We start from the raw sequence: 16471 nt of genomic DNA, 5'->3' as shown, positions 1-16471 counted from the left end.
GAGAGGGAGCCCTGTGGCCTCTGATAGGATGCCGCTTGCATCTCCAACCCAGTTCCCTTCTGTTTCGTAAATGTGTTCGCGTGGTTTTTCACCACGGCCTGGGATATAGAGAGGACCCTGTGCCCACACTTGGGACAAAGCAGTGTAGGGACTTGGCACAGTGGAGGGGAAACCGACTCCAGTTCCCAGGAGGTGATCTACAGAAAAGCAGGGAGCCTCAGTCTGGGCCGGTCACAGGCTGAGGGGGTCCAGCCAGGATTCTGTTGAGGAACTTGCAGGCATTCCCAGAGACCCCCAGGAATGGACCCCCTGAAAGACTGCCCGTGGGCGTGCAGGGTGTGGCCTGGACTGTTGTTACTCTGATGTTACTGGGAATCCTGCTCCCTGGAGCTGCAGAAGCCTCAGGCATCCTGTTTGCACAAGCACTTTAATCTCCCCTGGACCCATGGGTTGGGCAGGGTAGTAGATTTTACTCCCATTTTTGGGAAGAAGAAACAGGCTCAGAGAAACAAGGTCCATGGAGTGACTGCTCATTTAAAGCAGCCATAGGTTTTGAAAGGAGCAATTGGGGATAGACTCTGACTCTGGTCTTGCCTTGTGGGCCCCCGTCTCATGCACACAGCATTCCTCAGTGGGATCCAGGGACCAAGCAACATTTGACCCAGCATTTGCTTGGAGAGCAAAACCAATCGCTGAAGAGTGACTGCAACCAAGCGTCACTCAAAGAAAACCAAGAGAAATGTCTTGTGTGAAACCTTTGGCACAGCCCATTCACACCACTGGCAATTTCCTGAAATTTCAAGCTGACAGATAGAATATTGACCAATTTCAAACTATCAACACAGGCTATCTACCATAAGGAACGAGATGGGGATACTTCTAGGTTTTTACTTCTCCAGATTTTCCATTTTGGCGGGTAAAAAGCCATTTCTCACTTTCTGCCTCCACAGTGGAGTAATAGTGTTTGTAGGGATGATATTCTAAAACCAAAACTGCCCTCAGAAATCTCTTAAATTTCCCTTTAAGTGCAGGATACATGCTTTCATATTATACTATTTGTCTCTCATACACGGTTATCTTTCAGGGACAGATTATATTAAAACCAAAAAAAAAAAAAAAAAGTGGTTGTTACTGTTGCTTTAGGAGCACCCAGAGTTGATGACACAAAGCTCAGATGCACACAGATGCCACACACTGAATATATGCAGAAACTGCAGTAAGTACAGCTACTCCTCAGGGCTTTTCCCGTACCTTGGCCCCCGGGGACAGCTGGCCCTTGCCTTCTGAGTTCTGCGGCGAGCTGATCTTGTGGACTTTGGGGGACAGCAGCGGCACTGAGACTGGCGTGGTGGTGGCGGAGGTGGTGGCCGTGGTTGGAGCTGTGGTCGCTCCCACTGCCTCGGCCAGGTCTGGAGGGAGGTCGTCTTCGTCACTGCGGTTACTAAAAGCACATGAAGCTCTGCTCATTACAATAATAAACAGGCTGTGGGGAGTGGAGGTAGGTGGGGAGAGCTGGGACGGCTAGGGTGGGGGTTGGGGTCTCCCCAGATGTCTACCAGATGTCCAGCTTACGGGAGCCAATATATCGACCTTTAGCCAAAGCAAATTTGGGCTGGAGTTTCTGTCACTTGCCAAGGGATGAAAACCAAATTTTAATATAAAAAGATAACATAATAATCATCATTTTATCCATTTGTAAGTATATAATTCAGTGGCTTAAAGACATTCACAATGTTGGATAGCAATTACTTTTATCTATACCCCAGACTTTTCCATCATCCCAACAGCAACTCTGTACTCGTCAAACAATATCTCCCCATGGTCCCCTCCCTGTAGTCCCTGGTAAAGTTTGTTCTGCTGTTGGGGCTCAGAGTGGACTTTGGGGGACAAATATGCCACAATAGCATATTAATTTTTTTATTAGGATAGAGTTGTTTTTAATTTTAATAAAACTATATGGAGAAAAAACTTAATACATTTTTTATATAGCATTTTTTGAAGACCCTGAAGGAAAGATTGAATTACTACCATCACTGAAAATTTATTTCTGGAAATGTCCACAGGATTTTTTAATTAATCGGATAAGAGATATTTTTACCATGAAATAAAATATGTATTCACTATGAGATATAATATCCTAGTTATGAAAATTTGCACTTTAAAAACAACTTAGGGTAATTTTGTCCTTTGGCATTTAGTCAGAAAAAGTAATGACTTTTGGCATTTAAATCAGAAATAAATATTCATCAATATAGTTTGTACTCCGTATCTTGTGTGTTAAGTGTTTCTTTTCAAAATAGTAGTTATGTGGGGATAAGAAAACTTACTGGTACTGAGGTACATAAATTTCAATGTGAAGATTTCAGTATGACTTCAAGGGTTTTGTAAGAGAAATATTTGCATTTGTGTGCTTCTTTTCCCCTTCAAAGAGTGCTTACAAGTAGAGTCTGGAAAATGGGAAGTGGAAGAGCAATGATCTTAGGATGCACATGATAAAATGATTAGGAGAGGACAAGGGAATAAGCAGAAAATTGAAAATAAAGATTTCATGAGAGGTTGAAAAATGTAGATACATATATAGTTTGTACTGGCTTCCAAGAGAATACTGAAATTCTGCTGAGGGTCTCGTTTTCTTCTTCTCTTCATAATGTCAAATTATAACGTAAACTATTGCAAAAAGTTGTTCCTTAATTTCTGACAGACTTTCTCCTTTCAGCTTGTTATGTGGTATAAAGGTCTGTCATATTGATTATTTTGAATTAAGTTACTTAAGAAACGGTCACCAGCACTCTGACCCTCCTGTCTGTCTCCCTGAAAGCAGGATATAAATCTCTCATGTGAAAGGTGTATTCCCTATAGTAGGCAGAAAGACCCCTTTATCACAGAGATAGGGAATTTAGGCCAAGAAGCCTATATAAACAAACCTTGCTACTTCTTTAAGTTACTACCCCAAGACCAAACTGTTTAGATGCTTCACTAATTGGGCACCCAAAACCTTAGTTTCTTTATCCTGTCAATTCCTTACAAAATTTTTATTTCTTTGTCTAAAAAGTACAAAAGCTGCCTGCTTTGGCCACTTCTTAGGTGCTATTTTTATGAGATCTCCATGTGCATGAATTAAAATTTGTTCCCTGTTCTCCTAATAACCTGTCTTCTTATTTTATTATTAGTCTGGCCACAAGAACTCAGAAAGGGGGAAGGGGAAATTTTACACCCCTCCCCTACACGGTTTTCTGTCCGACTGAATGTGAATACTCTAGGTACCTCATATAAATGAAATTATATAGTAAATACTTCTCTGTATCTGGGTTATTTTTTTTTTTTACTATAATGTTTTCAACATCTATCCATGTCGTAGCATAAGTCAAAGTTTGATTCCTTTTTATGGTTGAATAATATTCCATTGTATAGATAGATTATATTTTGTTTATCTCTTCATCTGTTGATGGACACTTGGGTTGTTTCTGCCACTTAGCTATTGTTATGAATGTGGTGCGCAAACATCTGTTTGGGTCTCTGCTTTCAACTCTTTTGGATTAGAATTCTACCTAGGAGGGGAACTGGTGAGTTGTATAATAGTTCTATGTTTAACATTTTGAGGAACCACCAAACCAAGGGATGTTATTCTGAGTAGCCTCCCATATAAGGGTAAATATAAGAGCTGTAGAAACCTACTGTTTTGAATGAGACTCCTCTTATGGTCTAACAGCAACTGTCCCTTTGGTGATAAACTGGTTATAAAGGAGGAGTTGGGCACAATTGTCTTGGGGTCAAGTAGTTCTGATTTTAGACCCTCTCTGATCAAACATGATGACCCACGATGGAAAGGACACTGGACAGGAAGTCATCATGAGGGAGGAGAAGCCCCAGGATGGCACCTGGGGCTCATCTCCAGAGCCTAAACTTATGGGGAAGGCTTGACTTCTCACAAGATATGCCAAGGCTGGAAGCCTTTCTGATCAGATCATCCTGGCAAAGAGAAGCACCATCAATCCTCCACTCTTGGCATGGACAGTATTTTCTCAAACTTACAGAAATTAAGACAAGTTCCCTGTTGCCTGATGCCAACCAGATTCCTGCCTGTGCAGGAAAATGCTAAAGCAGCAAGACCCAGTTGCTTGAACTCTGCACATTCCAAAGGAAACACTGGTCATTGACAAGCTCCTGAGAGAACCCCTGGACCCTTGGAATATCCTGCTGAATAAGTGGCTTAGCATACTAAAGGTCTTGAGCCAGGCTAAATAACTTATGTTATCAATGTGATGTATGATAAACACATGGTGTCTCAGGTCAATTCATGAAACATTTTAATAAGTAAAATTTTACATATGGTATGATTCTCTTCTTTGAAATGATTCCTTTCTGTTTTAAAGAAAGGCATAGAAAAATGTCTAGAGTAATAGTCATAAAGGTGAACATTGGTTATTTTCAATGGTATGATGCTATGGGATTAGTTCCTTTTCTTTTTGGATTTTTCTGTCTTGCCTGAATAGTTTCAGATTTTTACACTATGTTTATTTTTACCTTTTTAAAAAAAATTTTTTTAATGTAGGTCATTTTTAAAGTCTTTTTTGAATTTGTTACAATATTGCTTCCATTTCATGTTTGGTTTTCTGGCTGTGAGGCATGTGAGATCTTAGCTCCCCTACCAGGGATCGAATCCACGCCCCCTGCATTGAAAGGCAAAATCTAAACCACTGGACAGCCAGGGAAGTCCCTACACTATATCTAAATAAATAGTAAAATTCAATTTATGGGGAAACCTAACAGATCATTATTTTCTAAACATACCAGCTGATCTCAATATAAAGATATACTTTACCTGCTTTAAACTCTTTGCAGAGTTTAATTTCTTCACTCTAAATAGAGCAGCCACACTTTTCCTCCCTATGTTGTATTTCAAGAAAAGAACACAGCTGAGATTTTTGTTTATATCCTAAAAAGTAGCAGTTTGAAAACCTGTTCAGAGAACCTAAATATCATGATGCTTTGATGAAGGAGCTTAAAACCCAAACAAGCACATGTAATTCTGACCTAGGGACTAGTAATTCTGTAACCACTAAAAAAGGCACACACCTCCCCACATGTCAAAAATAATGATGCAGAATTATTTTTGAGGGAATGAGAAATCTTAATTTTTCCAAGCTATATCCCTTAGCCATGTGTTTATTAACCTCATCAATATCTGTGAGTGGAAGAGCTGAGTAAAGTAGTGGTAACTAGTGTTGACAATACAAGAACTCTTTATGGGATGAAAATGCAAAACTGGGAACATCCTATCTGTTAATTTTGCTATTTACTACTAATAGGGGAAATGGTGCCATTCTTTGATTTTCAAACCAGAATACTTTGCGGTATCTTAAGAAATACACATGAAATCAGAGGTTCAAAAAGGGTTTCCTTAAAAGAGGCAATTTGGTGAGTTAGTTAAATTTTCTTTCCTTCCAGGCCATGTATTAGTCATTGTTTCCAACATGATTACATATCCTGAATGGGTGATAATAACATTTTGAATTTTGAAATGTAAAATGAAAGGCTAATCTTGCCAACTTTATCCTCTGGGAAGCAGATTTTTCATCGGTTAATCTGTCCCCCAGAGATCATTAAGAATGTTAATTATTTGAAGCTTTTTCGTGTTGACTTTCCTAGGAAATACAGCTGCTATACGGTCTAGAAATTTCTACTAAGGCTAATGAGGTGGAATGTGTCTGTCCTGAAATAGCACTCCCCCGTCTCCTTTTCAGAAGGTGCAAGTGGCAGGCCAGAGGCGGCTGTTGGAGAACTGCATCGACAGTTTGCCCCTTGTCCTATACATTGTAGTCTGGGTACCTCCTAAACTTGACCTTTTTAGAGGCTTCAGGTGCATCATAAGAAAGCAAGAGTAACTCATCCTTCAGCCCGGTCCCTTGCTAGGGCTTACCCACATTGTCTTATGTTTACCCTCACAAAATCTTTGTCCATTTTACAGATTACAGGGAGATTCAAAGAATAATTTTCCCAAGAGTTTATGAAGTAAACAAGAAGCCTTTCTCACTCCAGAGTCCCATGCTTTGCCCTGCACCCAAAGATCCCCTTGCAGCTCTCTGACCAATTATATATCCAGACAGGATACCTGGGCCATAGCTGAGGTCAAGAAATGGGAACAACCATTGTGATTTTACTAATGTACTGCCACATTTAACTGCAGCATTAACCTGTCCTCTTTGGATTAAAATTATTTATAATCTGTCTTTCCCTCTAATAAATTTTAAGTCCTTGCATGGGAATTGTTGAAGTCACTTTGTTCTTCCCTCACAGTGGCGAGAATATCCCTCTGCACGAGGGAGTTAGGAAACTTTTGTTAAGTTCAACAGAACTGGACCGGGCCTGCTGGTTCCGGCACACTTTGGAATATGGCTCCTCCCATAGGCATACGGCTCCTCCCACAGGAATATGGCTCCACCCACAGGAATATGGCTCCTATGGCTCCTCCCACAGGAATATGGCTCCACCCACAGGAATACGGCTCCTCCCACAGGAATACGGCTCCTCCCACAGGAATATGGGCTCCTGCTACAGGAATACGGCTCCTCCCACAGGAATACGGCTCCTCCCACAGGAATACGGCTCCTCCCACAGGAATACGGCTCCTCCCACAGGAATATGGCTCCTCCCACAGGAATATGGCTCCTATGGCTCCTCCCATAGGCATACGGCTCCTCCCACAGGAATATGGCTCCACCCACAGGAATATGGCTCCTATGGCTCCTCCCACAGGAATATGGCTCCACCCACAGGAATACGGCTCCTCCCACAGGAATACGGCTCCTCCTACAGGAATATGGCTCCACCCACAGGAATACGGCTCCTCCCACAGGAATACGGCTCCTCCCACAGGAATATGGGCTCCTGCTACAGGAATATGGTTCTTCCTACACAAATTCGTTGTTGTTCAGTTACTAAGTCATGTCTGACTCTTTGCAACTCTGTGGACTATAGTATGTCAGGCTCCATGGGGTTCTCCAGGCAAGGATACTGGAGTAGGTTGCCATTTCCTTCTCCAAGAATCTTCTCAGACCAGGGATTGAACACGTCTCCTTCATTGGCAGATGGATTCTTTACCACTGAGCCACCAGGGAATTCCTACAGGAATAGAGCTCTTCTTATTGCTCAGGGATCAGCTTTGGCTCTATTGACAGACAGTGCTAGCATTTCACTAAGGCACAAGGGAGACAGCATCCGACATAGCTCCCCATGTTCCTCCTATGCTATCTGTGCCCCTGAGGAAGCCCCTCCCCTTAAGTGTGGGCTGGATCTGGTGACTTGCTTCTAATGAAGAGAATATGGCAAAAGTGATGAAATGTCATGTCTGAGATTAGGTTATAAAAGGCTGTGATGTTGCCTTTCTAGAAGTCTTTCTGGCTCTTCCTGTGTATTTTCTCTGATAGAGAAAATGGAAGAGGACTACATGTCTAGGAACTAAAGGCAACCTCCAGTCAAAAGCCAGCAAGGAATGATGTCCTCAGTCCAACAGCCCTCAAGGAATTGAGTTCTGCCCCACACTGTATGAATGAGCCTTCAGATGAGGCTGCAGACCTTGCCAGTATCTTGAAGGCAGCCTTAACAGACACTCTGACCCAGAAGACTCAGCTAAGCCATGCCTGGACCCCAACCCACAGAAACTGTGAGAAAATAAATGCAGATTGTTTTAAGCCACTAAATCTTGTAGTAATTTGTTATAAAGCAGTCAATAAGGAATGCATATGCCACCTCTGTCATGTTTTCAGGGAGAAAGATCCAGCACCATTACAACTTATATTGGAAAATAGACTATATTTTTGAGGTGGTCCTTTGGATGGATGTGAAGGGCTAAGAAGCATTTACAACTGGACATTTGGCATCACCTTTGTTGTTATAATTGAAAAACTTGCAGCATGGAACTCACAAGCTGTATTGTCTTGTTAACTTCCGCACTCTGGGAGGCTTGATCTCCGGCTTTTCCATAGCTGGTTGTGTAGTTTCCACACGTATAGGAATAGGACTTCTAGAGACACATCAGAAAAGCAGAACAACACCAACAAAGAGGTTCATGGTCTGGTTTTGACAGTAGGGACTGCTTTCTCAGTTAATTTATACCTTACTAACACTGATAGTCAAGATAACCATTTTTTTTCCTCCTCTTCACTCTACCTATTACATATAATTATTTTAAAATACCACAGAAAAGCCAAAATGAAAAGATTATAAGGAGGAAAATACAGCAAGCAGGAACTGAACATGATTGGGGTATCACATGAAATTTCTCTGCCCAAAATACCCCCTTCCCAATATTAGGTTTTTGTTCATAACCAGGTTTTGCCAGTGAAATGAGTAAAGGGAAACCTGTGGATAGCCTATTTTTACTTCCAAGTAAGTAATCTAGTATCTATGTTATTTTAAACATAACACAGAATACATTTTTTAAATAGATAAAGAATGATAGAGTAGTTCATATAAAAAATATATAATCAGAAGACTTTAAGACTCACTCTAAAACATTTTAATTCTATGTCCAGATCAAAATGTTAAAAATTAAGTTTCATTTTTATATTTTCTCAAGAAAACATGTTGGTTAACCAATGGGCTTACTCCCAACTATGATTTTAAGGAAAAGTTTTTATACATTTTCATGATTGAGTGATTTCACTTAAAAAAAAAAACAGTAAGTACTTTCTGGGACCAATGGACATCAAAACAAACTGAGATTCTCAGCAAGAGACTTCTAGTAAGTCAGTTAACACGTCTGGGCCTCCTTCTTCCCTTCTTAGTTCAGTTCAGTTCAGTCGTTCAGTCGTGTCCAACTCTTTGTGACCCCGTGAACCGCAGCATGCCAGGCCTCCTTGTCCATCACCAACTCCCAGAGTTTACCCAAACTCATGTCCATTGAGTCGGTGATGCCATCTAACCATCTCATCCCTGTCTTCCCTTCTACTGAGTGCCTAATTTGGTGGGGATAGGTCTGTGGCCAGAGTGCAACAAATGCTAAAGAAACATAAACGAGCAAATATGAAATAGAGTCAACGTATTCTAGGTTCATGACTTCCTCAAGCTGGGCCCCCAGAGGCAACTGAATGCAGTCCCTGGAGGAACTCAGGGGAGCACATTACTTTGCCAGGGTGGAATGGGTGGTGTTTGGAAAGCTTCAAGGAGGGGTTTAGACTTAACCAGATGGAGGGAAGACTTCCAAGGTGGGAGACGGAGTGGAGACCCAGATCTGCTGATGGGTAAGGTAAAGTCATAGCATCACTGATTCAATGGACATGAATCCAAGCAAGCGCCAGGAGATAGTAAAGGACAGGGAAACCTGGTGTGCTACCATCCCTGGGGTCACAAACAGTCAGACACAACTTAGCAACCGAACAACAACAACAAGGTAAAGTTCCAGGGGACAATCAGGGGCTTGTGACTAGAGGGGAAACCAGGGCCCATGCATGAGGTGCCTCAAGCTGAGTTGTTTATATAAAGGCAAAGGCAGTCACTGAAGGTTTTTGGCAAGGGAGTGGCATGGTCAGACTTGCATTTTAGAAAGGCCCTTAGAGCAACAAAGGATGCTGGTGAGGACAGGCCAGATGGAGCATCTTAGAAAACTGTAGCAGTGATTATTCAGGATGAGAAATGGTGAGGGCTGGGAGTAGGTTGGGAAGAGGGTCATGATAAGGAGGGGATGGATGTGGGACATAATATGAAAGTCAAATTGGCAGGACTTGGTGACCAGTTAGATGAAGGCATGAATAGGAGAAAGTCAAGGACTCCCAGGCATTAGATCTGAATAACAGGTAGGTAACAATGACACTGGGGCTTCCCTGGTGGCTCATTGGTAACAAATCTGCCTGCTATGCAAGGGATGCAGGAGATATGGGTTCAATCCCTGGGTCAGGAAGATCCCTTGGAGAAGGGAATGGAAATCCATTCCCAGACACGACAGAAGTGACTGAGCACACGAGCACACACACAACAGTGACATTAACCAAGAGAGGAAAACTGATGAAATGGGCAGCAGGGTAGGGTTAGAAGAGATGAATTAAGGTTTCAAAAAGTCCAAGAGACAGCTGGGTATGTGTCTCTGGAATAAGACGAATTTATACCAAGAACATGGACTAGGCATCATAAGATAACATAGAAAAATATTCATTTTTATTTTTAGCATCAAGTGTAAGAATTTCCCCAGGGTAGTGTTTCCTAGATTACATAAGGTGTTTTTTGAAATTCTTGTTTCTGGCCTTTCCCCACTACAACACCCCTACCCCCGCCAAAACTGCCCTACCTCCCACCAAAGGATCTGAAAGGTCTGAAGTAGGACTGTAGTTTTTGGTTTTAACAAGATACTGATGCAGTCCTCCTTAGACACATTTTAGGAAACTTTATCCTAGGGAGACCCCACCGGTGTTAGCAGACTGCCAAGGTGTCCATGGGGCTGCCATGACCTATAGGTGGTTATTCACAGAGAGGTGAAGAGTGTCTACTTTCTGTGAGATTAGGAAAGAAAGGTTTTTCTCTGGGTTTGGGTTGGTGGTGGTCTGGAGGCTTTAAAGAACATCTGTGACTCCAGCACTTCCAGGGGCTCAGATGATGGCCCAAGGGAAGAGTACTGAACTGCGCTGGGACAGTGAGCAGAAGCCAGGTCATGAAGGGCTCCCTCTGTTCCATTAAGGGGTCTAGACTCCACCCTGACTTTAAACAGGGGACTGACATGGTCAGATCAACATGCCTGAGAAGGAACTCAAAGTGACTTGTTAGTACAGCAGGTAGAAGTGTTAAAACAGAGACATAAAGGAAGTTGAAACAGTCTTTTTCTCTCTCTCTCTTCAGGCTCACATTCTCTCAGTTTTCTTTTTCTTCTCTACTTTATTATCAAACGCCCTTTTGAGAATAATGTTGATGGTACTTATTGTTTCCCCATTCAACCAAGAAGCAACAGACCTTACATTAGCGTCCTGAAGAGTGGATTTCTTATTAATATTTACAAACGTTGATTCCTCTTTTCCAATCTGCTAAAGAAAACAGGCAGTTTAGTCAAAACTTAGTATCTTGGTACGCAAAAATGTTCCCAAGTGTCCTACATTCAAAGGATTATAGAAACGTGACAGTGTATCAGAGAGGTAGATCATCAAGTACTCAGTCAATAACCAGTTTTTTTCCCCCCCCCCCGGTGTTTATTTCATTTAACAAAAAAATGTTTTCTTGAGTCATTCCCCATCATGGGGATTAACACTTAATCATTCAAATACAATCAATGCTTGCATTCACACTCTTATCGAGTACCTGCTATGTGTCAGCTCAGGACTGAATGAGAAAAGGATGGTGTAGGAAAAGTCAAACCCACAGTCTAATTCCCTACCTCACATTTTTAGATCAGGAATAATAAGCAGCTCCATGCTCACATAGCACTTAGAGCCTTGAAAAGAGTTTAGAATCTGTCCTTTCACATCAGTGTAACAAGCCCGGGAGGAGTCACGTCATATGATTTTGAAAGAAGCCTTGTCCTCCTCCCTCTAGTGAGTCCCACAAAGAAGTGGGGAAGGAAGGACACCCACGCAGCCAGCCAGGCCAGCTGAGCTCACGCTGGAGATCAACAGGAGATGTAGCAGCCAGGGGCCCTCAGACCCACCACAGCGTACAGAGCCGGCCCTTTTACTTCCCCAACTACTACTGGGTTTGGGCCAAAAAGTTCTTTCAGGTTTTTCTGTAAGATGTTATGAAAAACCCAAATGAACTTTTTGGCCAACCCAATAACTACACTGGTTAATAACTCTTTATATTAAAAGCTCTATTCACATAACAGGTGTGGTTCATACGTCCTGGCTGGACCCGACTGACACAGCAGTCCCAGAGCACCTCATCTGCACATTCCTGACGAGACCTCATGACATAAAATCACAGGCTTGCAGGCACGCACCTGGGCACTAACTCGGGACGCGTTCTCCAGCTGGGCCTTCAAAATGTTACACTTCACGTGATCAGCCACGGGGGACGGCAAAAGTGGGGTCTGAAGAGTCTTCTCAGAAACTTTTTTCTCTTCGGCCTGCGGTGAACCAAAATACATGCGACAAATGGTAAACAAAGAACTAAGGAAACACATACATTAATCTTTCCCAACCATCATCACTGCAAATAACAGAGAGTCAAGTGCGTCACCAACTCCTTGGGTTTGTACCAGTGCTTTTACTATTTGCCAGGGATTCACAAGCACATCCCCTCCTTCTCCTGTGAAGCAGGGAGAGGAAGTGGTAGGAAGCTCACGAGTCACAGGACCGGGAAGGTCCAAGGAGACTCTTTCAGATTCACGCAGCCAGAGCCAGTGGCAGAACCAGGACTCAAACTCCGAGTCACATTCTGTGACGTGTGTGTGTGTGTGTGTGTGTGTTCAGTCGCTCAATTGTGTCTGACTCTTTGTGATCCCATGGTCTGTAGCCTACCAGGCTCCTCTATCCATGGGATTTCCCAGACAAGAATACTGGAGTGGGTTGCCATTTCCTTCTCCATGGGATCTTCTGTGACTTGTTAGTTCAAGGGTCATTTGTAATTTTACAATAATCTTGCTGAAAATTGTTATTCTCAATAAAAAATCTGTATCTGTTGCCTCACTGTAGAGTGTCTCAGACTTCAATAATCTAGTACCACCTTTCTTTTTTTTTTTTGCCATTTCTCATGTATTAACTAAACATGTACCTATAATTCGTATAATCCAATCAAAGTGGAATACCCTGAGGCTATCTATTTTAAGTGTGTCCTAAGCAATAATATCTTTGAAATCATAGACTTGGTGGCTATTTTATTTATTATAACATAAATTGTGATAAATATGTAACTATTAAAGAATACTCATCTATATATATAACTTGAAATCAACTTTGATGGTACACATATCACACTCTGGGAAATAATGCCTTATTGCATATCTCAGTGCTTCTATGGTGCTCAGCATACAGAAGATGTTCAAAAAATATCCACTGAAGAAGATTATAGTAGGTAGTAATTACTAGATGATATGTGTTTAATAAGAAAGATATAAGACCATGTGACTACTCAAAGACAGCAGGACTAAATATGGCATATTAGCCATAATGTACCTGAGCAAGAACAAAATGTTGTAAAGACCTCCAGTTCTGCAAGTTTCAAAATTAACCTCATCCACTAATTCAAAACTCCTATTGAGTACCTCGATACAGACAGAAGGGGTATTATGAAAGCTGCAGAGGAAGTATAGGGCAATTGGCTGGTTGATATCACTGAATAAAGAAAAGAGAGCAGAGAATGCAGTTTCCCAGTGGGACCTCCAAATACATGGAGGGTATTCAGTAGGACAAGTTGAGCTCAGCAATTTCACAACACAGTAAAATAGAGACAGAAGACCTGGATTTGAATCTCAGCTCTTTTCCTTATTAGCACCATAAAAAAAAAGGATGATGACGTAGATGGTGATGGTGATGAGAAGGAAGGGAGGGGGGAGGATTTAAGATGCATGTCTCATTGAATCCTCTCATTTAACCATCCCATTTGAAGGTAGATACTATCACCATCCCCGTTTTATAGATGAGAAAAACAAAGCAGAGAGATGGTAAGTCACTTGCCCAAGATCACATAATACCCAGAAGAGCCAAGTTTCACACCCAGGACTGGGTAACTCCAAAGCTAGAGCCCCTGACCACCCAGCCGCACTGGCTCCCCTTCACCTCTCTGAGGCTCAGTTTCTTTCTTCATAAGATTATCATGACAATCACATGAGAAAAAACAAAGATATGAATGGTACTTGCATGTTAGGAAAAAAATGCAACTAAAAAAGAAAAACAGATGTGAGGACACTAATGATCCTAAGCCATCAAGTTGGGTACAAAGAAAATAGATTCTTTTGAAGGGAATCAGTAGCCTAAGAAACTTAGCATTCTCTAAAACAAAAGCAAAAAACTATAAGCAATATTTATTTTGAAAGATGAGCACTACAGGATAGTTTGAGGATAATTTATCTTGTATTTGTAAATCCTGTTAATTAAGATAACTGTTTAACACTACCATGAGGTTTTCACAGGTGTATGAAGGTTAATTTTTAATTAGATTTAATTCTTTGGAATTAAGGCTGGAATACAAGAATTGAATGTGTTCTAAAGCCCATTTGAGGTTTTTGACAATTGCTTAAGGGGATATAGCTATACTGACAGTAATGACCAAAGACCCACTTTGAAAAGAAAACAAAATGCTGTTAAAATAAGAAATCAGTGAGAATTAAACATTGATTTCCCCCTTGAATTTAGCAATTCTGTACTGCTTTTTGGATAGAAAATTCAAGCTGGCTTATTCTTGCTCTATCTGACCAAGCAGAAGCTACTTTTCAGCTCTATAATTTGACTCAGGTGAGAACCAACATAAATTTTGAAAACCTTGAGTATCATTGCATTTATGTCTGCATAAAAGGCATCTCTATGAGGGGTAAATATCTGATTGCAGCCATGAAATTAAAAGACGCTTACTCCTTGGAAGGAAAGTTATGACCAACCTAGACAGCATATTAAAAAGCAGAGACATTACTTTGCCAACAAAGGTCTGTCTAGTCAAGGCTATGGTTTTTCCAGTGGTCATGTATGGATGTGAGAGTTGGACTATAAAGAAAGGTGAGCACCGAAGAATTGATGCTTTTGAACTGTGGTGTTGGAGAAGACTCTTGAGAGTCCCTTGGACTGCAAGGAGATCCGACCAGTCCATCCTAAAGGAGATCAGTCCTGGGTGTTCATTGGAAGGACTGATGTTGAAGCTGAAACTCCAATACTTTGGCCGCCTGATGCGAAGAGTTGACTCATTTGAAAAGACCCTGACGCTGGGAAAGATTGAGGGCAGGAGGAGAAGGGGACGACAGAGGATGAGGTGGTTGGATGGCATCACCGACTCAATGGACACGGGTTTGGGTGAACTCCGGGAGTTGGTGATAGACAGGGAGGCCTGACGTGCTGCGGTTCATGGGGTCACAAAGAGTCGGACACGACTGAGCGACTGAACTGAACTGAACTGAATGAGGGGTAAACATCTGAATTACAGCAAGACGATAATTACAGCCAGGAGGATGGCTCCAAGGATGTTGTGCTTTCTTTCTTTTGTGTAACCATATTTTGTATTTTACATTCAATTTGAATTGTGGAAAGAGGTTGTTTTGTTCAATATGGAAATTCAAATTTCAAAACACACAGATGAACGATAATTGAACTTTGATATAATTGTCATTGGAAATAGCCCTTCTGTTTAAGGATGTCATTTGGGGATAAAGAAATGATCAGATGCAGTTTTCAACTATTGATACAAATTGTTTACACTTTTCAAACTGGATGAAATTGAAATGTCTGTGACAATTTTGGGTGTACTTTTGGAATTGGGCAATCAACATGTCTTCTCACCATTAACATATCCAAACCTTAGAAGAATCAGAGGATTCTTGAGACTGAAAAAAACCTTAAAAGCCATCATAACCATTGGTTCCCAGTTGTGGTATCATGATAAGTTATGATGCCTATTGCAAGGATTGTTTTTATTAAAGATAAGGAGTCATAGTGTGAAGTCATATACTTGCCTATGTGTTAGGACAAAGTCAAGGTTATCTGGCATTACTCCATCCTCTATGTTCACTGATCCATTTCTTCATGTGAAGGAGAAAAGAGGGGCATTATTGATTGAGTGCATAGGAGTAGTGAAAGTTAGTTGTTCAGTCGTGTCCAACTCTTTTCAACCCCATGGACTGTAGCCCACCAGGCTCCTCTGTCCATGGAATCTTCAGGCCAGAATACTGGAGTGGGTAGCCATTCCCTTCTCCAGGGGATCTTCCCGACCCAGGGACCAAACCAGGGTCTCCCACATTGCAGGCAGATTCTTTACCATCTGAGCCACCAGGGAAGCCCCAAGTCCATGGCAAGTGCTCAATAACTCACAGCTGTCTCAGCTACACCTTAACCCAGAGCAAGCCACGATTGCTAATGTCCCACCAAGATTCACAGCAACTACAAATTACATACAACCTGTGAGTTCTCTGCTACTGTATGCTATACTTTCCTGCAAAATATTTTTGATTTTGCCAAGCTCCAGGTAAGCTCCTATTAAAATGATTTATTGTGTGGACTGCAGAAGAAAAGTTGAAAACCTGGAGACTAAGAGAAAGACCAATCCCAGGCACATAATCCATCAGGTTGACTCCTAGCAGCTAGCACAGGCCTGCTCAATGAAGATTTGTTGATTGAATGAATATAAGTGCCATCCTGCAGGAAGAATTATTTTTCCAGCTGACTATCAGGGAGGGTAGTAGTGAAGAAAACTGGGTGAACAGGGTCTTAAAGTTGGGGCCCATGAGTGATCAGAGGGACCTGAGGTTTCCCTACTGGGGTGGGTTCAAGGGGATGGAGAATCTTCTGAGAAACCCTGGAAGTCTAGTGTAGGCTAGAGGGATGTCTAGGGTGGAGGAACAGCCCAGATAGGAGGT

General features: G+C 41.8%; 1 protein-coding gene across 7 annotated transcripts in view; it reads right to left on the bottom strand.

Annotated features, from left to right (window-relative positions):
- EPB41L4B (erythrocyte membrane protein band 4.1 like 4B) overlaps positions 1–16471 on the bottom strand; it is a 137815-nt gene that overhangs the window by 20097 nt on the left and 101247 nt on the right. For 3 of the 7 annotated variants that reach the window (XM_043927716.1, XM_043927720.1, XM_043927722.1), the window contains exons 18-21: positions 11915–12040; positions 10939–11009; positions 7925–8023; positions 1252–1441 (exon numbers count right to left, since the gene is read on the bottom strand). In XM_043927716.1, coding sequence (XP_043783651.1) covers positions 1252–1441; positions 7925–8023; positions 10939–11009; positions 11915–12040 — 486 coding nt within the window. The remainder of the gene's footprint in view (positions 1–1251; positions 1442–7924; positions 8024–10938; positions 11010–11914; positions 12041–16471) is intronic. The other 4 variants (XM_043927717.1, XM_043927723.1, XM_043927718.1 and 1 more) reach the window with 3 other exon arrangements.

This window comes from Cervus elaphus, chromosome 16, assembly GCF_910594005.1.
Source record: "Cervus elaphus chromosome 16, mCerEla1.1, whole genome shotgun sequence".
Lineage (NCBI taxonomy): Eukaryota > Metazoa > Chordata > Mammalia > Artiodactyla > Cervidae > Cervus > Cervus elaphus.
This window is presented reverse-complemented; position numbering and strand designations above follow the sequence as displayed.